This window comes from Blennius ocellaris, assembly GCF_963422515.1.
Source record: "Blennius ocellaris genome assembly, chromosome: 6".
Lineage (NCBI taxonomy): Eukaryota > Metazoa > Chordata > Actinopteri > Blenniiformes > Blenniidae > Blennius > Blennius ocellaris.
In genome coordinates this window covers 21,415,942-21,440,054 of record NC_137655.1, presented here as the reverse complement: position 1 = coordinate 21,440,054, position 24,113 = coordinate 21,415,942, and the positions used below count along the sequence as shown (strand labels likewise).

Sequence of the window (24,113 nt, the reverse complement as noted above, 5' to 3'; positions counted from 1 at the left end):
TTTATGACCTTTCAAAAGAACATTTACAGACGACAGGAAAATATTGGGAAGCAAATGAAGGACGTCCTTTTTGATGTCAGACTTACATTTTGCTAATTTTATCCCGTCTGGAAAACAAAATACAACTTATTACTTTAAAATCGACAGTGGGCTCTTGAGGACAAATGTCTCTCCCCATAAAACCTGCTTACTTAACCCTTGGATTTATCACTCACTTATTGGTTGCTGTTGATTTATCACAACCGTAACATCTGCAACCTTCCCTATCTTGGAGTATCAAATTATTTCTGGGGGCATTTTATGCATTATATTAGATGGAACACTAAAAAGATGAAAGGAAATGAGCGAGATGGAGCAGACATCCTGCTGTCTGGTGCTTCATCAAGGACATTCCGACTGATGTTTTAAAGGTGTTTAAAATATAATGTGGAGAAATTGCCATCTTTTTTCATATTTATGTCCAACAACAAACATGAATTATTTACGGGATGAGGATAAACGAAGAAAGAGTCCATAAGTCCTTCTACCTGATGATGTTGTGCACTTCTTTATGTTTAACCCTAAAGGAATAACTCCCTCACTATATTCTGTATCACAGCATTGGATTCCGGAGCCATGCTGGTCCAAAGATGACTGTCCTTCTCTTTTTTGACTGTGACGAGTCTCCAAGTCTTCCAAGCAGTTTGTTTAAGAAGCCCTTCTTAAGACGTCCTCTTAGATAAAGTAATTACAACCGTTTGTATGTTTGAACTCAAGACCTTTTTAAGAGACAAAAACACTCTAATCAATCACATCTGTGTAAACAGATTAGTTCGTTGCTGATATACCAGTCACATTGAGTACTGTCGATGACTTTCTGGGTTTTAGATAAATATGTTATGCATTTTGAAATACTGAAATACCTACTAACATTATATAAATAGAAAAGTTGCCAAGTGTTGTAGGTTAGCATATTGGACCTGCAAGAAGGTCATAGAGTTCAAGTACAGCTTGCAGAGCTTGCATGCACGTGTTTACACAGATATTCCAGTCTCCTCTGACGTTTGAGGTTAATTGGTGATTCCAAAATGCCTGTTGGCATAAATGTGAGTGTGTGAAGTTGTCTGTTCCTCCAGATTGGGCCTGTGATGGACTGCTGAACTGTCCAGGATGTACCATGCCTTCACAAAAAGTAAGATGGGATCGACTCCAACCTGAATGGATGAATGAATGAATGAATGAATGAATGAATGAATGAATTACTATTTTGATAGTGCTGGTATGTTACCAATAACCTGTAAAATGATTTTGCAACCAAGAGAAGAGGTACGACAGATTCACAATTGCCTTTGGCATTTGATCAAACTGGAGTTTTTTGATTTCTGATGAAGTTGAACAGAATCAGCCAGAAAGCCTAATCTTATGAGGCTTGTCTTTCTGATTTTTTTTTCTCCACATGTTAGACACCCTCTTCTTATTGTCCTGGAGAAAGACCCATTCCCTATCAAAGAGTTTGATATCAGATGAATAAGGCCACCTTGCCCAAGAGATGTGACATTTACAACACATCAAATAACTTAAGTGTATGGATCAAAGCTTTGCCCGACCAATCCAACACCAAATTTCTACCTTAGAAGATTTGATCGTACATCTCTGTGATTACCTGTGTGATGTTTCCAGGCAGTTATTTTAAAATTACTGAAGGCATTTATTGACGACTATCTAAAAGCCAGATTCATGTCAAGATGTATTTGTGTTCATACCTTTGATTTTTTAGTTTTTTTGTTGTTTTTTTGGGGGGGGGTCATACAACTTTGATAAATGAACCGACTTTTTCTGCACTCAACATCCAAGATGAAAAGCTTTGGAGGCAGACAGGCTCAGGTGAATGTTTTAAATCAGGTCACAGACAGCCAAGTGAAGACACACGAGTTGTCAGAGTAACATTTTTTTTTCCCAGCGGTTCTCCATCAGCGTGTGAGTGTGACAGTTTTACCTGGGTTGTGGCAGTGGAGGTGGTGCTGCTTCTTGACCCCCACATCTGCTGAAACTGCACTCTGATTTCAGCAAATGTCTCAATGATGACTGCAATAAACACATTCTGTAGGAGAGACAAGCAGAGAGTGAACCGACGACAGTGATAGATGAAGCTGTTGTGACAATTAAAGTAAATGACGATAAGTGCGAGCTTGACTTCTTTTCACTGTCTGTGACGGGACATTCGTTCTGTCATTAGAAAAATAACTAACAAGGAGAAATGATCATATCTGTAGGTGAAATACGAGGCTGTGCCAATTGACCAAAACCTTTTGGTGTTTAATTTAAGAACCTCTTAAATTCCACGTACGGTAGAGACAGACCGGCTCTAACCTTGACAAGCCATGCCAGGAAGAAAATGAGAGTTATGAAGTAGAAGTAGGAACGCCAGCGAGGGAAACTGTCAATGGCTCTGTACATGAGGAACACCCATCCCTCCTGTGATGCAGCCTCATACACAGTGAAGATACTCGTACCTGAATTAGAACAAACGAAACACAAGCAGTAAAAACACAGCAGATGTTGTTGCTGAGACAAACATCAGTTTAGGTATTTGACACCCTTGAGCCTCACATCATTTATTATGTTTCAAATGAGACTGTCTGTCAGAAACTTCAATTTTATCTACAATCAATGTAGAACCAGAAAACCTACAGAGGTCAAAACACAAAACTTAAAGATCCTCATGAATCTATTTCTTACGATGATGAAACAACGTCCTCTCCATCATAGCAACGTCGCTTTTTGATCGTTCGATGTCGGCTCTTCCTATCATTGTGAAGCAGAATTCACCAAGCAATGGACTGTTCACCCACTAATAGGGAGCGTGAGCTGGGATTAGACCATCGTGAGACAAGTTAGTTTTACCCTCCTGATGGTGTGTCGTTGCAATAGTATTCTGGTTAATATGCTCTCTGAAATGAGTCTGTCTGTCAAACAAGTTTTAAATGGAAAGGAAGCAACATTTCCAATTGATTAAGATGTTTGGAGAGCCACAAGGTACACTGTGTCCGCTTGCAATGTGAAAGATTAGCTTGCATTTATTCAGTTTCTGTGGGCGTCGAGCATTAGGAAGTTTTCTCTTTTTTTGTTTGATTTTTTGCTTTAGCATAAAAATAAATAAAGATACTGTATAGAATTTGTTCCTCAATACACTTACCATTTTATGTGGCATCTCTAAATAATTAGAAATGAAGGATTTATTTGAGGGTATTTTAAAACCTTAAAACATAAATATCATATCATATGTGTAATTTCTACAGTTGGTATATTTCTGATTATGAATTTCCTCGAATTAATTCAAAAGACATATGAGGAACGTTACCACATATAGTGAGTTGCTTGATTAAGAGTTAATACACCTTGGCAGGTGCATGAAAATTCACAATGGTGTCTATTTAGAACATACACTGAGACACTATGTCACACTGAATGCACCATATCCTGGGCTATTATACCTAAATGAAGGTACTGCTTAGTGCGACGCTCCTCACTTCATTATGTGCCAACACACACACACACACACACACACACACACACACACACACACACACACACACACACACACACACACACACACACACACACACACACACACACACACACACACACACACACACATTACAGGACACTGCACAACAAGACACAATTTTACACTAAGACTTGTGTAATGGAGCTTTACTACATAGTTTGCATTCTCACAGAGGATAACTGCTCTTCTTCTAACCATAATTCATTTTATATTCACAAGTTAGATTTTCAGTTGACATGTAGAACCAGAGAAAGAAATTTCAATATTCGTCAATCTACACTGCTAATATTACCTGTTATATTAGCCACTGAATGCAATGCTGTCCAACCATTACATTCCTACCCTGTGGCTGCTAACAGGATTTGACTTGCATGACCATATAGTGTGAAATATCGTGTCCCTCAGGAGTTTTGCAGTTCGAACATTTAATCACAGAGAAGACTCACCGGTGTGTCACATTTGTGCCGTTCCCATAACCTTGCAGACAAAGTTAACTATCTTTAAAGAAGCCTTCACAAATGAAAACAAATTCTTGACAATCCTTAATTTATAAAATCAAAATGGGCATCCTGAAAATGATTTTAGTCATTTAGAGGGTTAAAAGCATCACTCAGCATTTTGAAGTCATACCTAGTTCATTGAATCCACTGTAACCGAGTTCCTGCCGGCTGAGTCCCAGCTCCTCCAGGTCCACGCATTTGAAACCAAGAGGGCATTGGTAGCCTTCTCCATCAGGGGAGCAATGGGTGTCAGGGATGGCCAAGCTGTTCCATGTAACATTTCTGCAAAATGAAACAGACTTGCGTTCATAAATCATGTGTTCACGGTGTAGTATTTCAGTTCCATGTCTTCAAAAAGCAGTCGAAAATTAGAGAAGACACTATGAATAATATTCTCTTTCTCCGTCTCTCAGCCACAGGTGCCACCAGGAGCCGCTTGTTTCAGCTAATTAAAATTAATGCCTTCAAACAGCCAGCCCAGACATTCATCCAAATTGTTTATTAAGGGCTACAGGATCAGACGGGATAATTTATTGCACCATGACAAAGGGCAATCAGATGCATAGTGGTGAATCCTGATAAAGCTAATTATCCTGGGCTCAATATTACCAGTGTGTCTTATCAATAAACTCACTTTACTTGAAGAAAAAGGGGAGATACGCAGGAGAACCTCAAATATTAATAAGAAAGTTAAGAAAATAAACAAAATTAAAAAATCATAATAATGGAGACAAAACGAAGATTTTTGTTTTAATTTTTCAATATTCAACCTCTGCCCCAGTTCAACAGACTACTGGAGGCTGGTATTCAATTACAGAGGTTTTTCAACACTCACATTGTAATGCTATCATTTTACAAACTATGATATCAGATTACGCACGTCTGTTACATAAATTGGGAACTACATCCCTCCCTCCCTCCCTCCCTCCCTCCCTCCCTTAACATATGCAATTAAGTCAAAAGATAAAACTTTTTTTAAAGTAATAATTTTCAATTATGACCATAAATCTACAAATTCAGAATCAGCTAAAAAAATTAATAAATACCCATAACATAAACGTACACCGTCACAAAGTCACAGAGTTCGGCAAGCCATCCACGCCACGTGGTTAAACAGTGATAAGGCCAGTTCCATAAAGCCTGACATTCAGAAAAAAGAGGCCCTACTTTGTTCACAAATCCAAAACCCTTTTCTTATAATATCCATAACAGAAAATGTCTCCCCAGCTATTTTTCCTCAAGTCCCATCAAATCCCCCGTGTGACAAAAGCAAGGGAGCGTTGACATTGTGCCAAGGGCATATGGCAGACAGAGATTAGAGACATCACTTCATGTGTGACACATTTCTTAAATACCCCATTAGGAGCATATATGAAGTATATGAGGGATTTGCCAAAAGAACCACTGGAGCAAACAAATTAGACACACAGCTGGCACACTACTGTTGAACTTGTGTTACAGAGGGACGTCGAAGCTATACATAAATATCAGAATGTCCTTTGCTATCTTAAAGCCACTAATGGCCATCCTGCTGTATGCTGGGGGGCGCAGGAGGCATACATTAGTGAGGAGAGATGGATTAGCCTAATACAAAGGCTAGACAATGTAGGAAATGTTAATTATTATAATTAGTGTTAACTCTCACTGCAGCCTGAGGCTTTTTACCATCGTGTTACTTCCCTATCTTTTGTCTCCTTGAGGATTTCTATTCTCTGTATCATATTATCATCACTTCACATTGAGTCAATACGGAGAAAAAAAATCTTTATAAATGAGGTACAACAATTGTACATTAAAATGCGCATATCGAATCACCTTTCAATTCTACATTTCCTTCACTGAAGGTATTTAAAAAGGCTGGCAGGATTTCATTGCTATTGTCAGTCTTTTCATTTTACCAGTAATTCTTTAGAAGTGGTAATAAGCAGCAGTGCTGAAGGTAATATCATGTGACTCAAGATTTGCTTCATGCTTCCCTTCATGTTTCCACTAAACCACAAAATGTCATGTTGTGCCACGATAGTAAAAGGGTCAATGAAAACACACCAAATAAAGCCACACTGAACAAACTATATGAATTATTTTTGAAACAGTATTAAAACAAAACCTTTAAAATCTTGGATGAAATAAAAGTCATTTTGAACTCAATGTATGCAATCATTTAAATCTGGATGTAAATCACAGCTTTGCCAACACAAAGTCTGCATTGTAAGTAGCCTATGTCTGGCTGGGAGTGGAGAAAGGTTGATTTGGAGGAAAGGATTTGATGTTTTAATCTACGTTCTATCCCCAGTTCATATAGGAAATGGGCCACATTTATTGAATGTATTTCCACAGTTCAGCAGTTTCTGTGCCTTTACAATGTCACATTCACACACACGCTGCCCAGCAAGCTGCCGACCACCGGGAGCAAGTCGGGGTTCAGTGTCTTCACCAAGGACATTCCAACACAGTGACAGAAAGAGATGGGGAACACCAACAATGGGATTGGAGATCCATGCTATTGTTATGAAATCAATCCATCCACACTCACACTTAATAACACCTCATTCTTACCCTTTTTCTGTGTCGTTGGTAACACAGTGATGGTTGAATGTTCCAAACATTTGTACACCCAAGATTCCATAGAGCAGGAGAAAAAACAACAGGAAGATCGACACACTCCAGATCTGTTCCCCCGATCGCCTGCACAGCAGAAAAGCAAAGCGGCACATGTGTCAGAGCCATTTTTTTTTTTTAAACATATTGCTACCAATTACTAGGGGATAGCATGTTCAAATGAAATGTGCACAGCGGTGTCGTACTTGAGGATGTTGGTGATGCGGGAGCGCGGAAGTTCAAAGCGGAAGTAGATTCTGAAGGCCCGGATCATAATGAGCGCTCGCGGGATTCTCAGCATTCCCCATGGAGACATTTGATCCACGAGCCCTGCTACTTCAAAAACCTACAACAGAGTCAAACCGATTATATTGAAGCAAAACAGACGCATGGATAATTTGTCTTTTCTTTTAGGGGTACTCCAATAAAATATAATCTGAATAGTAAATGTTGGAACACACCTGCAGCACCAGGGAAACCCAGATGAAAAACACCATGAATCCATCAAACATACACCAACGATCCTTCACATAGGAGTTATCCCCCTGTGTAGAGAGAAAAAAGAAGAGATATGAACAAGCAGACCGTGAAAAGAGCTCTAAAAATGAAAGAGCTATCACTATCCGAGCCAGTGAATGAAAAAATAGATGCAATCTAACAATTACTAAACTCTGTGTGATGTTTCAAGTCTCTTTCAACACTCATCTTCATGATTCTAAAGAAAACCCCACCATCATTCTTATGAAGTACTAACAATCAGAAAGCTTTCATTGTCAAACACAGTCTTTGTGTGGCTTTAGCAATAATGGGGCAATACTCGAGAAAAACAAGAAATACAAAAGTGAATTGAGTGTGCCTATTTTGACAGATTGTCCACAATATTCAAACAGCTTGCTTGGAAAACAACATGATAAGACACAAATGTTAAGCCCCTGAAGTAAAAACAAACTGAATTGTCAAGGGGGCAGCAGAAATGGGCATGCTTAATTACCACTTACAGAGACAGAAAGCCTGTAAGAAGCTCTTGGGGGGGGGGGGGGCAAGTCTCACACAGAAAGAAAGGCTGCAAATAGGAGGGTGTGTTCTGACCCACTCTACGAATAAGGACTGTGTTTGATCACACACACACTGACAAGAACAAAAGCATGCAATTACTTTGCCATGCCATGTGGCTCATTTCTTTTGGGCCGACATTTTGGAAAATAACAAGTCATTTACGTGTCAATAAAACTCTAGACTTTAAAGGCAGCTTATTTAAGTGTTTCTTTTACAAAGCTTGAAATCCAGACAGTGACAGAAACAATGGACTAAAAGCTACTGTTTCATTTATTGGCAAATTTGTTTTTTTTTTCCTATAGTTTTTCTTCACTGGTCCATTCTAATTTGTTGTCTTCTGATGCCTCCTGATTTGTTTATCCTTGATTTGACAATTAAGCTGTCTGCACATTTTATGGCAGTAATTATGGGGGATTTCATCTGCCAGCTGTCTACTCCTGGATGCATCTATAGAGCAACATCGGTCAACCTCAGAACTCAATTGTGTTGATTCATCTGAAATTTAAAGCCGACTGTACAGTTCAGATTAAATGTCAAGTCTGACCAAATTCTGAGCAAGTAATGTTTACACTTTCATTTGTTTGGGAAACATTTTGAATCCGACCTCTATCGGTCATAATTCCAATGACATGTTATATTAATCATTATCTTAAAATGTTCTAAACTTCAACATCCACAATATAATAATTAGCTGAAATGTGTTGTGCCAATTTAATAAAGGTTGAAAGAATGACTTGCAATTCTCATAAGCCTAGATTAGATTTACTTTTCACCGTCTTTCTGCTGCTCCCTTCAAGGTTTGTCCCAGTGGATCCTCTGTCACCATCTACCCCCATATTCTTCTTCCTCTACTGCTACATCAACTCTGCAGTGTGTAACGTACCTGCCAGCTCCACCTCCAACCTCCTTTGTCGAATACATCCACTATCTCTCCTCAGCATATGTTCGAACCAACCCAACCCGCTCTCTCCAACTGCACCTCGAAACTGTTTAACCTGAGCTTGCTCTCTGATCTCTACTTTTTTATGTTGAATGTCCATGCTGGTCACTCCCAATAATACATCACAGCATCTTCTTGTCTGTTATCTCCAGCTCAGCCTCCTGTCACTGCCTCCAAACCACACTTCGAAGTCGAGCTCCATAAACTACATATCACTGATTTAGAAGTAAGACATTTCACTATTCCATTAGAAAATAAACCCCAACAGATTTTTAATTTAAAGTTAATCCTGTTTTCTATTGGCTCATAGTAGGTTATTTATAGACCAAACATAACCTCTTGAACAATTCTGATGAGATAATTTTTTACAACAACTTTTAAACTTGACAATATTAGACACATTTAGGTTTGACTATTGGTGTATTGGACTGCAAAGATAATGAACCAAAATTATTACTAATGGCAAAGAGGAAGTAAACATAGCAGTGGCTGAAGCATTTGGAAGGTACAGATAAAAGACAAGGGCAAGAGCTCTGGCTCCGATACATGCGATTGCCATAATTTGACATGTTGTTTTCAAGCCATTTGGTCTACGTATAGATTCTGAAAAGGAGAGAAAGTATCAGCAAAAAGTGATGAAAATGTTTATATCTTAAATATTAACTTTTAAGTGTCTCTGTCACTATGTCTTACGATAGACCAAAAAACCGGAAGTGTTATTATGATGCTTAAAGCTTTACCCTGGGCTTTGGTTGTTTAGAAATTAAATAATAAATTAATGTAAACCCGAAATGGACATTTTCACACGTGTCTCACAGCGCCTTACAAGCCAAGTCACACACCAAGAGTGATATGCAACTTCCACTGGGGGCAATTTGTGGTTCAATGCCTTCCTTCGGGACACTTCATCACATGGACAGGGAAAGATGGGGGATCGGACCAGCAACTTAGGGATTGGAAAACGATCTACTCTACTAACTGAGTGATAGTCGCACCAGCCATGTGGACTGTGAAAAGTGTGGCCATCCATTGTTTTTGGGAGCATGAGAAGGAGAAAAGTCCTATTATGTTGTATGCGAGTTGACCAGAGGCCATAACAGAAGGCTTATTATACATTTGTTCAAGAGTTTAGCATCTAAATCATTGTCTCGTTATGTCACAGGAGGTCGGCCCAATACCTTTGGTAGACAGACTATAAGACACAACTGAAATGACTACTCACACACAAAGCAACTGTACACCAGCAAAAAATAAATACTCTCTGTTTTCTGCATGGCATTGTCAGCTCATGCAATACTTCTGTATTGTGACACCTTAAGTTATACAACAGTGTGAAATGATGTTTGTTCTTCGTGTGTTGTCTAAATAAAGCTCCCTGCAGTGAGCGAGAAGCTACCTTGATGATTCCTCTGATGTGCATCTTGGCGATCATCTCGGCGGTGTAGAGAAACATGAGCAGCGTGTCCAGCGTGAAGGTTACGTATTGCAGCGGAGGGTAGTGCTCGAATGTCTTAGGGGTATTCATACACACAGAAATGACACTGATGATAGCACAAGCTCTCAGCAGGGAGTGCACCCACTGCAGAAAGCACACAAAGAAAGAACAATAGGTTAAAAGGCTCGTGTACTTGTGTTATTAGTGATTGGCTAACTGAACCATGCAGGAGAGTTTTCTCACTGGTTTGTTGATCCAGAAGATGTCGGCACTGTCTGCTAGGGTCTCATCTGGCCCGAAGTCGGTCATGGGCTGGGCCTCGACCCGTGAGCTCTGTTTCCTCTTCAGCATGCTGGGGCTTGCCGTGCTATACAGAGAGTGGATCTGAGAGAGGGAGAGGAAGCGCACCACACAGTGACCAAAGCTAAACGAGGAACAGGGGATCACTCTGGCTGCATCCAAGTCTGGGCAGTGGCAACACAACTTTTGGAACTCTTATCATGTACCTTATTCTGTGAATTAATTAGGAAATTAATTCTTAATGCGGCTCAGGAGCAAGACTTTTGCCCTTATGGCCACATTAACAGTAACTGACAAGTACTATTACAGCTGATCTTATAGAATTTATACTTACGTTAAACTTAATTTACCCAATAGTTATACAATTATATATTGTTCAATAAATTAAACAACACGTGTATCAATAGTGGCTTTTTAAAGAAGGTGTACAAAAAGATCTACATCAATATGTATTTCCCAAAGTCAACTTCCCTGACTTGAATTGCCAGAACAGAGGAGTAATAGTTTCAAATTAACAAATGTTGGATTGTTGAATGGCCACCGTGATACACAACGTAACACACATGGAACACAGAACAAGTGTATTCACACTGCGACAGCTCCAATAACTTACCTTCACAAAAGATCATACATGATCTTCATCGTTTTGAACACCAAAGCCCCCGTGTTTATATGCTGTACGGTGTGACTTGGGTGTTACCTTGTGCGTGTCGGTGTGCATGTTTGTGTGAATATCTGTATGCAAAAAAAAGAAAACTGTACAGGCTGTCTCAACATAGGAACACAAGAAGAAATGACACTCTGAATGGAGACAAAGCGCACATACCAAAGGGAAAAGTAAAGCTGAAATTGCTCCAGCACTGCACATAACATGCGATCAGGCATACCCTGTAAATAACACACAACAGTTAGTCAACATCATGGCTCATATGGTGTACAGTACACTACCCACATCTACAGTACGGTCATAGAGACAGGAATGCCCACCACGTCTGACATCAAGGCATATATGCGACACACTCTGGGAGTGAGCGAGTGACTGAGGTGTTGTGGAGGAAGAGGATGGGGTGGAATTGGACCAGGGGGACTCACTGTGAGGCTCCTCATTGGTGCGTTCATCCCCAGGTCACAGAGGGGTGGAGAGACCAACCACAAAGACAGGCTAGAGATGCAAAAAGGAGAATGTCCTAAAGGCCTGGAGGTCCTGTGGCAGCAACCAGTGAACAGCAGCAGTCACAAGAGCAGTGAAGAGGGATGAGAGAACATAATCACATGTGCTACAAGCTGCAGCCACAACAATTTTGCAATTCAAACAATCCATCAAACTAATACAAAACGCGCGATTTGTAACAATGCTGGTATTTGTTGTTTAATTTGTCCAGAATGAGAATAATGTATTCTTGCCACCTCTGTTTCTACTACAATACAATTACTGTGTGAAATCTAAAACTTTTTAAAAGATGAAATCCAAAAATTCCGCAAACACCTTAACTAAAACACTATACAACTCCATTATAGAGACATTACAGACGCTATGGACCAGGCGGGGGCCAGATGCAGCCCTCGTCTGTCTTGTCTGTGGTTTTCAAAAGAAATGTTTGAAGGTTGGTTATAAAATTTTAAAACTATAACAAGAATGATTGCAACTACCCTTGAAGACTGGGAAACGAAAGGTTTTAAATGCATTAGCAGATTTATCAAGTGCATTTGTTTTTATTCAATAAGGTCCATTAAAGCAATCCAGTGAGCTCTTAAAAGTGTATTAGTAGCTCCAATTCCAATTCCAATTTGTGAAAGAGGATGAAATTTCTGTGTCCTTCACCATGAACAAATTGGCATTTTCCTGATGTAGACATGATAGACTGTAGATAGAAAGAAAAACCCGAGTAAGAGATATTACCGAGACCTAAACAAATGAAACCACAATTTAATACTTGACAAAATATGAGGCATAAGTCAGAAAAATGGTTTGCTTTGGGGTGTGTGAGGAGGAGACTGACACTTTGAAGAGGAGCCAACAAGCATCAACAAGCATCAATACTGTAATACTTTTTGGACTGATATACTCCCTCACTGTTATGTGAGACAGATTCAATTCAACAAGATATGCAATATGTATGTGAATGTCCATTTTGTTTTCATCATAAAACCAAAACTGCAGAAAAACAGACAACTTCCCAAAGCCTGTACGACATGTGTCAGCATATTGCAGACACAAAAATCAGAGTTTAGTTTGTGCCCCCTTCAGTGAAATGTGGCAATGATTCAAGACAACTGAATGACCGTGCAGAAAGACATTCATACAAATATGAATCAAGACAGAAAATCAAATACCTTGAGAAATACATGTGGGGCTTCTTAAAGGTCCCATATTATGCAAAATCAATGTTATAGTGTCCTCGTAGCCTGTTTGAGGCCCCAGAAGTGAAGAAAATCTGTCATCTTCCTCATTTGCTCCACCTTATATTGAATGTGTGCTCATACAGGTGATTCAGAGATTTTCGCTTCATTATGTCAGGTGGGGAAATAACTGCTCTCTTTGGAATTGGATACTCCCTTTGACCCTCCTACAGGCGGATAAAAAACTTACAAAGGTTACTGGTATACTGAAGACATTTTGCATAACTGACTGTGTTCAGTACAAAACAAAACATAAAACCCACCCGCATCTCAAACTCTATAGAAACTCATCAAAACCATAAAAGTATTATATGCCAACTAAAGAACATGTCATACATTAAATAAAGGAAAGAAATAGGTAAGAGTGACGTGGACAGACATAGCTTATATTACAGACAGAGAAACAGTCTATTCTCAGTAGAGCTCATTAGAGCAGGGGTGTCAAACATGCGGCCCGGGGGCCAGAAGTGGCCCGCCAGAGGATCTAATCCGGCCCGCCATGTGATTTCTTTTTTAAAGTATAAAACTGACAGAGGCTGATTTAAAAACACTTGATTGGCAAGAATGACATTCAAAACCACCCTTGGTCAGAATTTGACCCTCAACATTAATGCATCTGTGGAGGTCACATAACGCAACGCCTTTCACAATAAAACGATGAGTTTAACAACTTATGTGAAGTGATACTTTAGACACATAAACTCAAAACAATTTCCAGATGATGACAAATTGTTTTAATGCTGAATAAAAATACAACATCCAGATACAGGTGACTGAGGGTTTTTTTTTGTTTGTTTTTTTTGCAAATATAATAAATGCTTTCCTTTAATATGTAAATTTCAGAATAGACTGGCAAATTCTTGCAGTTACAAAAGGATCAAAAGAAGGAAAGACTTTGCATTTGTCCATATCTGCAGTTTAATGTTACGTTTGACTTGTTCGGCCCCCCAGAGGTCAGATTAGGGTGGATGTGGCCCCTCAACTGAAATCAGTTTGACACCCCTGAATTAGAGGGACTTTTAGACTGGATGGAATTTGTGACGAGGCTGGATTTGGACATTACACTTTGAATACAATGGTGATGAACCTCTGACACCTGAGTGAAATTGTTGAAAAACCGTATGATGTGGGACCTTCAAATAAAGCACAAAACAATACAAAATCAACATGCACCTGTTGCTGCAGGATATTGCCGCTTGAACTGTGAAATCCCCTCAAAATCAATAATACAAAGCAAAAAAAAAAAGTTAATAAAACTCAAAACATCCAACCTTGGCAGGAAGACGCAAAGTTTGGATTGGACGACATCAAGAATCATGTAAGTGAATCACCCGTGTTTCCCTTTATGTTCTTACTGAGAAAAGAAACTGTCCATCCTTTAAACCCCCATGTAGTTAGAAGCAATTTCCCTGTATAATTGCTACACTTAACATATGCAGATGGAGATGTGAGGAAGAGTGAAAACAAAATTACAGGGTCTAAGTGCTATTATGTGGGTGTATAGGTGGCAAAGACTGCAATTACCTTCCCATTTGGAGAAAGGACATGTTCCTCACAGGGAAAGATGCGATCTCTGGGCAGAGTCATTGTAACTGTGAGTATTTGCCTGAGCATGACAACTTTCTTTCCACAAGTTGTATTCTTGAGTGCAGTGTGACACTATCTTCTTTGATACAGTAGATGAGACAACAAGTTTGTCTCTGTGCAACATAATTCTGCAGCTTATAGTGGCTTTTAGGTAATCATGCAAGCTGCTCTCAAACAGGTGACTCTGTAAAATAAAAAAAAAATAAAACTTTTGTTTAAGTTTTGAAACCCTTCCATAGCAGATGTAATTACAGTGACTGTATAAACTAATATTTCATCCAAACAACTTGTGCACTTGCAATATTTGTTATTTTAGATGTTAAAGTGGACAAGCTTAACTCCTCTTTAATGTTGTTTCTTGTCACAGCAACCCCATATGTTTTTTCAAAAAACTGCTAAAAACTAATTCACTGACATTGCAGTCAGACCAAAACAGCAAAAAAAGGTAAAAGTGTTTTGTTTTGTTTTTCAGAGGTACAACAGAAAAAATAGAACCAATCGTAGATTATTAAACTCCTGCAGATCAGTCAACTGAAGAAATAATGTGGTAGGAACTTTGTGGTCAAGGCTGTGTTTTAGGCCTTTCAGGGTAGTGTTGAGCTATGCAAAATAAAGCTGATGATGGCAGTGAAAATTAACATTTACATTAAAGAGGTTCATTATTATGATTATAAAATAAACTAAAAGATGTTGCAGTGCTTCACAGAGCTGAGTGGTAAAGCTGAATCACGTGAAACAGTGTGATTACTACGAGAGACCACTTACATTTTGCAGAATATGCCAGGATATTCATATAAAATGTTATTGATGTCTTCACTTTCTATGGGTATATAATGTAGTAGTGATTTAATGTAAATGTCAATGTCAATGTTTGAAATTGTGAATAATAGACTGAATGGAAGCACTGCAAAGACACTTACAGGTTTGCTCTTAATTGCAGGCTTATTATCCTGATCAGACAGAAAGTATCATGAAAACTAAATGCCTTTAAGAAACATCAACAAAGTCATTCTCACAGTGTGGGAGGATCACCCAACTCTAACACCAACCCTGGGTAGTTGAATGCAACATGTTCTCATCTTAACATATTGACTTGACACAAACTATTTTCACAGTGTGGATATTTCAGCTATACAGAGTTAATGACAACATTGTTGGTCATTTATCTGCAGATTCATTTGCTGGCTGTTTGTAGTTGTTGCTGTCCTTCCCAAGTGGGGCCTTTCCCAGCTGGTAACTTTCTGAGTTGCCAGTTGAATGAATGCACTTTTATCTTGACATTAACCAGTCTCTGATAAACATAGATAGCGAGATAGATAGATAGTTTTAACACATGGTATCTATATGTAGATACATAGTATCTGTGTGTAGTATAGTTTTAACACAGGGTGCACCTGCTACATCTGGGATCTTCACGCTCAAGACTACAACTAAACCAACATGAAGGGTGCCATCCATCATTCTTTGGAAACAAAAAAACAAAAACTGCCCTATACATTGTTATTTTAGCCAGGAATTTTAAAAAAAACATTACAATACAGATTTAGGGGATAGTGTATGATGTAAAATCACAAGTCCAGTAGATAAGGCATTTATTTTCAATGAATAAATAATCATGCTACATGCATGGACTTGGCAGCCCTGACAACAATAAAACCCAGTATGTGGAAGAGAGGAAATAGATGAAGGTCCTATTACATATATGACCTTCTATTACATATACTCCACATCCTATGCAATGGCTGTCAACCACTGGATGTCAACACTGGATGGAGTACAAGGACAGAAACTAGCTAAATGCAGGGCACCTCTAGAAATACCAGCAGGTACAGTCCAAAACAAAGCAAATATATTATATGTAACAACCCGGCCACGTGACAGTTCAGCAAATACACTGCGTTTTTTTTTCTCTTCACCCCAAGGCCTGCTCCGGAGGATGACATCCTCTCCACTTCCTGGAGAGCCAACAAGCTAGCAGCGCGCGGCAGCACCGAGCGTCAGCAGCATCCTCCTCGCGGCCGAGCGGCTGGCTGTCCGCGCACATTCACGACGTGTTCGGAGGCAGATTAAGAAAGCATAGTGAGGCACTTACGAGAGGAGGTTCTGCTCTTATCTGTCGTGTCTCCCCCTGTCCATGACATCAGCTGTTTTCCGGGTGTGCGGGGATCGTGTAGGAGAGAGAGTACGGGAGCGCGCAGGTGGCAATCACATCAACAGCACCGGCGCATGCCACGGAGGCGCGCGCGGCCGTCCCGTTCCCATGGTAACAGCTTGAGCTCCTCGTGATGTTACATCACATATTCTCCATGTATAGGATGGGGAGATTATCACTTTGACTGTCAACTGTCCGTTTTCTCGTTTAATTCCAGTTGACTTTTTTTTTTTGTTTGTTTGTTTGTTTTTTGTGAAAGTCAACTCAGTGCAGCGTGGAGTTCCCTTAAGGTGACTGCTGGTCAGTCAGCCAGCTGTGTGCAGTTAACATGGCTCTCCACTAGCAGAGCACACGGACAGGCATTCCAGGACAGGACTGTGTGTAATGTCCACTAAATTATGGCTTTAAAGCAGAAAATCATGAAAACAGATGGAGTCAAAAGACAGAACTGGCAAATAGAAGAATAATGTAAGGATATAAGGAGTCAATATTCATCCATCTATCTTGAATGAATCTTTATTTGGAACATACAGACAGAAAAACAGAAACATTTAAATGAATAAAACAAAAACAAAGAAAGAAAACAATCCACTTGATCTACATTTGTATGGACAAGAAGGAGTAGGAAGAAGTAAAAACTTATTTACGCCTACCCCTCAAAACACTCCTATGTCCCTCAGTGACAAAAGTTCTTACAACTTAATTTAATACAAACAGTTCCACAGATGCTTATAATAAACTATGGTAATATTGCAATATTATCCAGTGAACAAGCAAACCCTCACAAAGATGAACTATTGTACTTCTCAAGAATCAGTCCTTCATATATTTTTTTTAAACTGACTTATATTTGATATTTGTTTTATCTCCTTTCCTAATTTATTCCACAGCATTACCTAATTCATTCTACTCCAAACTCCATACAAAGGCCTGAACTCGATACGAAAGGAGAGCGCATGCTCCACCGTGCGGACCACCACTGTAAGCCTCCAACTCAAAATGAACACTTACATTAAACCCTCACTGAAAAAATCAAGTCAAAATCAAAAAGCCCAACAATATGACTTTTACAGTGATATCACAGAGTTGTCATCAAACAGTAATTCAGTATGTCTTAAACAATCCTGTTTTTTTTTTTTTTTTTTAAGTTTACCGGTAAGTACCTTTTTTATAAGTAAATGTTGCAACCATGAGTTAAACTTGCCTCACATTGACTTTTTATTGAGAGAATTACTATGCTAACAAATATTCCAATTTAACTGCAGATCTTTCAGCTAAAAAAGGGACAATTTGTAATGAATGGTTTTCCAATTTGCAAAAAAGGCCTGTGCCTTTTGTGGTAACATTTAATAATGTGCTGCATTGATTATTCTGAGTAAATATGAACATCTTAGCAAAAGGACTGGAGTCATTTGAAAACAGCTCCTCCTGTAATTAGTATAAATCAGACCTTTGGGTTTCCTGATCGAAAAGTCCACTACTTCGTCAATGCTTCAATTATGCTTTCATTGATTTTGAGTGACAGCAAAGAAGAATATGCTTCATGACTCTCTCCACTTTTCCTTTCATTCAGTTTTCAATTAGCAAGAAATGTCATTTAATTGAGGTCACTCAATTATTTAAAATCTGAAAGCATCATTATCCCTGTTTTGCACTGTTGATCCACTTATTTGGCATCTCTACATTTGACAATAATATTTAGTTGAGTATTTTAAAGGTGTTTTACTAGTGTTAAAGCATGCATCCAAAACAAAAATGGTGTAGTTTTTCTCATTTCATTGTCCCTACCTGATTCTTTTAATGCATCATGCCAAAATGTCTTCCAAGACAAAAGGATTACGATTCATTATGGGTGTCATTTATCATGTATAGCATCAAAAGAGAAGCTCGAATCAGAACTACTGCTCCACGGAGAGATCATCTGGAAAAGAAAGGGGGAAAAAAAGAGAACCAAAAAAAAATTAGAAAAACAGTCTGTTTCTAATTACGTCTCAAACTGGTGACTTAACTTTTCATTTTTGGCCGTTTTCCCCATTCCAACTCCTGCCCAGGACTGTGTCTGAGAGTCAACACTAATCAAAGGCACTTGTACAGAGACGACTGTTGGCCTCTGAAGGGACCGAGCCAGTTCAGGCCAGCCTGCTGCTCTTTCTCTCCTTCGCTCTTTTTCTTCTCCCTCTCACTCTCTCTTCCTGCCCTGTCTGTTTAAGGAGAGGAAGATTGGGAAATTCCTTCAAGCTACTTTACTTCAGGGTTTCTGTGGGATTTAAACATGCACACTGAGATTTTGGTGCAGTCCATGTTAGCACCGTTGTGTCTGATCCTGCTCTCTGCCGTTGAGGAAACTTTCTTGCAGTCTGTGAGGTGAGTTTTCACAAAGCTTTGTTTTGTTCTGGTTTATTTTAGAGTAAGTCTACAGAGCAAAAAGGAAGATGGTGGGGCAGAATTTGTTATTTTTTTACAAGGACAAATTTTAAGAGTTTTGGTAAAGTTTTGGAACACCTTCGCATAAAGTCTGAACTTATAGGTTTCTGTATAGTTTTATGGTGTTTTACTTACTGTTACTGTTTACTTACTGTTACTTACTGATTACTTATAACACATGTAAACATTCTTCCACTGTGTTTTGATAACGTCACAGTCATTGTAAACTTTGTCATTTCAGTATGTTGTAGAAACTCAACAAAGCTCCGAATGCCTTCATGAATGTGGGCTTAGTGCAAGAAGATGCATAAGTGACATTTTTTGCAGAAGCAAGACATAGAGATTCAAACAGTTTTTACAATAGAAATGATATCCACAAGAAAGTAAGAAAGAAAATGGAAATATGCAACTTAATATACGTGTAAAATGTTTTGTTGCAACTGGAAAGGACTACTTAACATTGCTTTCTACACATACTTGGAATCATTATGGAGATGGAAACGAAGTAAATATACCAAATTAGTTTCTGTTTACCTTGGCCTTTTAATGTGTGGCAGCTTTTAGCTGAGGTGTAAATATTGGCAAAGGATTCAAACTTAACTCAGGTGCAGAGGGCTTCACTTAAAGCAGGTGCATCATGCCTGTGTAACAATTATATTGTGAATGTCTTCCTGTACAGTGCATATTTATTAAATAGCACCGGCAAGCCCACAAGTGTTTTCAACAAAGCAAAACCCCCAGAGAGCCCTTTGATTACAGTGTTTCCTCAGTTTTACCATTACTCGAATAATTGCTACCTTGTTTGTGGGTTATGTCATCATAATAATTTGGCATGTGAACAATATAAGGTGTGAAACACTGAGTCATGAGGGTCTGCTGTGCTTCCTCAGTTATCTCTGAGTACAGATACATTATGTAAGCATATGAAAATTATTCTAAAAGCATATTTTCTTTTTTCTTTTGTTATATAACACATTTATGACCCACCTACCCATTCATAAAACAATCATTCAAGTAAAGTTTTATGGACATTTTTTACTCCAACTATTATCAATCAATCAAATGTTGCTAAAATAAACAACATGGCCTACATAAGTCATAAAAATCCCCATATATAAGATATGCAGCTACATATCTAATTAAATGATAGAATCATATAGGAAACAGACTCAATTATTGCATGACGGGTCTTTTATCCAGTCTGGACCAAAAGTGCATTCCAATCATTATAACAGTCATTTTGTATGGTGTTAAAATTAATTTGCTGCCTTTGTGGTTTTGGAATGGAGATTGTTGACAGCTTTGTTTTGGTTATATCATGTTGTGACAGAACATAAGTGCGTGTCAGTGGTAGGATATAAATTGTGCCTACAGTGGAGTGCTTGCTTATCATCAGACACATTGTCCCTCCAATTATGTCTTCCATCATGCTGATAGAACAGAAGTGGATCAGTATGCAGCAAGGCCAACGTGTTAGGAAGGCTAATACTGTGGCCTTGTGTTTACTTCTGTTTATGTGCTGTTTGTTTACAACAGCACATCATGCCCATATCTTAGATTTATATTTCCTTTTTTTTTTTTTTTAATGAAAATCAAGCATTCTTTAAACACTTGGTGGACCACATGTATATCCACATGCACACATGTGCATACATCAATGCGTGCAATAGAAATCCCACTTCAGACTGAAGTCAAAGTTGTTAGTGCATCTGAATACTTTTCCCACCCGAAATCGACAAAAGTAGTGATTAAATGACATGTAAGCAAAGTTTCTTGTCTCTGTCCTCATTTTGCCAACTGATCCATCCAAACACTGTTGTCCTCAATGTGAAACAAGGTCCAATGGGACGGGCCACATATTTGAAGTGGAACGACTATTTGAACAAACAGAGAGACTAAACTGCAAGGTCAGTGCCATGAACCAAAGAAGCTCTTAAATGGACCAAACAGTGTGATTTAAGAGAACTTTGGGACTTGCAAGAATGATTTACTGGTAAACTGATACGCACACAGCAATATACAGATGGCAGGCTCCTCGGAGACAACCTTTTGCACACTAAACACTTAAACACACTTGTCATCAAAACATGATCAAAAAACATCACCTTTCAGTTTGGCTATAGTTTTGGATAAAGTTGTGATCAAGATTTTACAAGCGACTAGCAAGTTTGTTCGAAATCATGTTATGTCATAAATAAACGACATCACTTTGTTTTCATCCTTGTGTGAGGCACACAGCCATTTAAATTCAGTAGACATTGTCATAAAAACATGTGCATTTGTTTGCTTGATGCCTTCAATAATTGAAGTTAGGCATTATTGTTGACCAAGATTAGCAACAGTTAAACAAAACCTTACAGAGAGATTTACAGATATGGACACAAACTTAAAATGAAACGATTCCTACCATCGTTGCACTGCTGAGGCTGAAGAAAACGATGTAAATCACAAATCTATCAAGCAAGGCTGGAGGAAAGCCAGTCAAATGCTACAGAGTTAAGTCATCTGAATGTCCCCTATTTCTTACCAAAAGTAGCCATAACTGTTTCAAAACCTGTTTGAAAAAGAACTTTGAGTACGTAACCTCTTTGTGGCACTTAGAGCACACCCATTCTGTTTTTAATTTTAATGGGAGTGTCAGGAACACTTGAGCTGTTGATTTTTTGAAATATCTCTGAGTTTCTCAAACTGGACAGCTGGCCAATATCAAGACAGTGTAGGAATAGAAAAAGAATGTCAGACGATATCCAAGGGAAACAAATCTCACTAAGAGACCCTATGGAGAAAAAAAATGAAGTGCAGCTGCTGGAGTGTGCTCAGAGAAGGTGAATTTGTTTCTGGGCAGTTCTGATTTGTTTGATTTTCTTTTTAAACTGTTGGTGCGCACTTGTCTAATATTGTTGTTTGGATCAAAATCTGTTGGCACATTCACATTATGAGGACATGAAGCACGTCAGATTTGCAAAATATGGTTACAGGTAAACATGACTTCAAGTCATAGTAAGGTTGGGGTTACATACAGTAGGGGAGGATTGAGGTTGTATCGACTGGCTGTTGAGATGCAGGTAATAGAAGTAAATCAATGCAAGAGTCCTGAGAGGCAAGAAAAGAACATCTGCTTATATGTGTGTGTGTGTGTGTGTGTGTGTGTGTGTGTGTGTGTGTGTGTGTGTGTGTGTGTGTGTGTGTGTGTGTGTGTGTGTGTGTGTGTGTGTGTGTGTGTGTGTGTGTGTGTGTGTGTGCCTTTTGTATTATTATGGGAATCTTATTCCCCTGAAACATACATGTAATTGGTCCGTCTGTCACATGAGTCTCAACATAATCCCAACATAAAGTAACATGATGTTCCTAAGAGCCATGAAATGCACGGCTGAATTTGACTCAAACAGATGAGCAGTATCTCCTCTCTATCCATGGCTGTCTTCTTCTCCCCAATATTTCATTAAAAAAATCCTCAATCAGGAATGCTTTGTTAAATCTGTGAAATTATGAAAATAGAAATGACAGAAAACGGAAAATTAAATTAAACCACTAAAAAATAGAAGTGTCATATTTTTTCAGGCTATAAATTTTGACAGGCAACTCAATAAAAGCCTTTATTGAATGAGGTAATTCTTACTACAACACTGAGTGTAAACCTCTTGAATTTTTTTTTTTTTTTTTTTTTTTTATGATTGAAGGTAGACTTTGTTGTTGGATCTGAGCAAAGGTATTTTTTTTTGCTCCTATGTGGTATTTGGTATTTCAAATAGACACAGGCGGCAGCAAACTTAACCTCTGACCCGAGAAGTTTCCAAAGCTGCACAACAACTGACCTTCTTTCTTCTTCCCAGCCAGGTGGGCGGTGTGTGCAAGCTGTCCACAGAGTCGTCGCTGCGCCGCTGTAGGACACCTGATGGCAAAATCTGCAGTGGGAGGGGCAAATGTGACTGCGGCATCTGCGTTTGCCAGGCCACGGATCCAGGAAAATTCTACGGTCCACGCTGTGAATGCCACGACTGGGTCTGTGGCACATACAACGGGAAAGCTTGCAATGGTTTGTACACTGCCTTTGTGGCATATGCACAGAGCGTCGCATATTTCATCCCTGCCTGCTTCTTGGTTGAAGTTACACGTGACTCATAAGTTCTTTACAGGCTGCATATATTTTACTGCTTGAGTACGGTTGTTAGTGATGGGTCCATAAGTGATGCAGCAGCCCTGCTTGACATCAGAGGGGTTTGGCAAATGGACTCTCCAGCCGAGGTTCTGGAAGGATGGAAACATTAAGATACAAAAGGTTACTGAAGGAGTTTGGACCTTAGACCTAATGTTTGCCCACCAGTATAATAGTGGGATCTAATTTGAGTCATACTTTCTACATTGTCACTAATGCAAGGTTCAATTCACAACATTAGCTTGAGAGGCATTTTTAAAACTACATGTTGAATACTGTTTGTAGTGCAATGCTGGATCTGAGGAGTAGTATATAAAGAAGGTTGTCCTATGTTTTCACCACTCTTTCACATAGATTATATGGCAGAGTGCAGGACTAAAAAGAACACTATAAGCTCAGTAATGAACACAAAGTGGAAGAATTAATGTTTCTGATGAGCTTAGATGAAAACCGCAAGCTTTACAGATGTAGAATCTATTACAGGGCTGTTTTATTGGCTCTCAATAGAAATGTACAAGTGCCCATTGAGTGCGTATGTTTTCAAATAAAGGAACATATCTTGCAGAGTTGAAGTGGTTCTGGAGTGTCTTGGTTTCAGCTGTTTCTTAATATTGCAAACTCGGAAGGATACAATATTGTGTGCTTGAAAGCCCACATTGCTTGACAGCACTTCAAAGCTGTTTTTTTTTTTTTTTTTTGGGGGGGGGGGGGGGGGGGGTTAATATTATTATTAGTAACGGGCAGCTTCTTGGTTCAAAAGCATCATAACGGCATATATGCTTTGTTAGAAGATGCAGCTTTGAACTTAACATGTTACCAGAGATTTGACAAGTTTCAACAAAAAACACTAATTATTTAGCTTTATAATTTCTCCTCCAGCCAATATTTACATATTTCACATATTTGTATATTGTGTCAACAAAATGACTCCTGCTCCTGTTTGGTTCAATGTCATGACGAACATTTCTATTTTCCATTGTATTATTTTTAGTTGGGGGTTTTTTTTTGCTTTGTTTTT

At 38.8% G+C, this 24,113-nt stretch overlaps 2 protein-coding genes across 3 annotated transcripts in view; one reads left to right on the top strand and one right to left on the bottom strand.

Annotated features, from left to right (window-relative positions):
- Window positions 1-11,244, bottom strand: part of nalcn (sodium leak channel, non-selective) — a gene marked incomplete at its 5' end in the record, with an annotated part of 66,091 nt that extends 54,847 nt beyond the window's left edge. For both annotated transcript variants that reach the window (XM_080498052.1, XM_080498053.1), the window contains 9 exons: window positions 1,976-2,080; window positions 2,350-2,492; window positions 4,178-4,329; window positions 6,604-6,732; window positions 6,852-6,991; window positions 7,107-7,190; window positions 10,038-10,220; window positions 10,320-10,460; window positions 11,203-11,244. In XM_080498052.1, the coding sequence (XP_080354178.1) occupies window positions 1,976-2,080; window positions 2,350-2,492; window positions 4,178-4,329; window positions 6,604-6,732; window positions 6,852-6,991; window positions 7,107-7,190; window positions 10,038-10,220; window positions 10,320-10,460; window positions 11,203-11,244 (1,119 nt within the window). The remainder of the gene's footprint in view (window positions 1-1,975; window positions 2,081-2,349; window positions 2,493-4,177; window positions 4,330-6,603; window positions 6,733-6,851; window positions 6,992-7,106; window positions 7,191-10,037; window positions 10,221-10,319; window positions 10,461-11,202) is intronic.
- A 7,358-nt stretch (window positions 11,245-18,602) lies between these two features.
- The window catches only part of itgbl1 (integrin, beta-like 1), a 43,872-nt gene continuing 38,361 nt past the window's right edge, over window positions 18,603-24,113 (top strand). Inside the window, exons 1-2 of the mRNA XM_080497862.1 lie at window positions 18,603-18,879; window positions 22,773-22,975. Coding sequence (XP_080353988.1) covers window positions 18,788-18,879; window positions 22,773-22,975 — 295 coding nt within the window. The 5' untranslated portion in view covers window positions 18,603-18,787. The remainder of the gene's footprint in view (window positions 18,880-22,772; window positions 22,976-24,113) is intronic.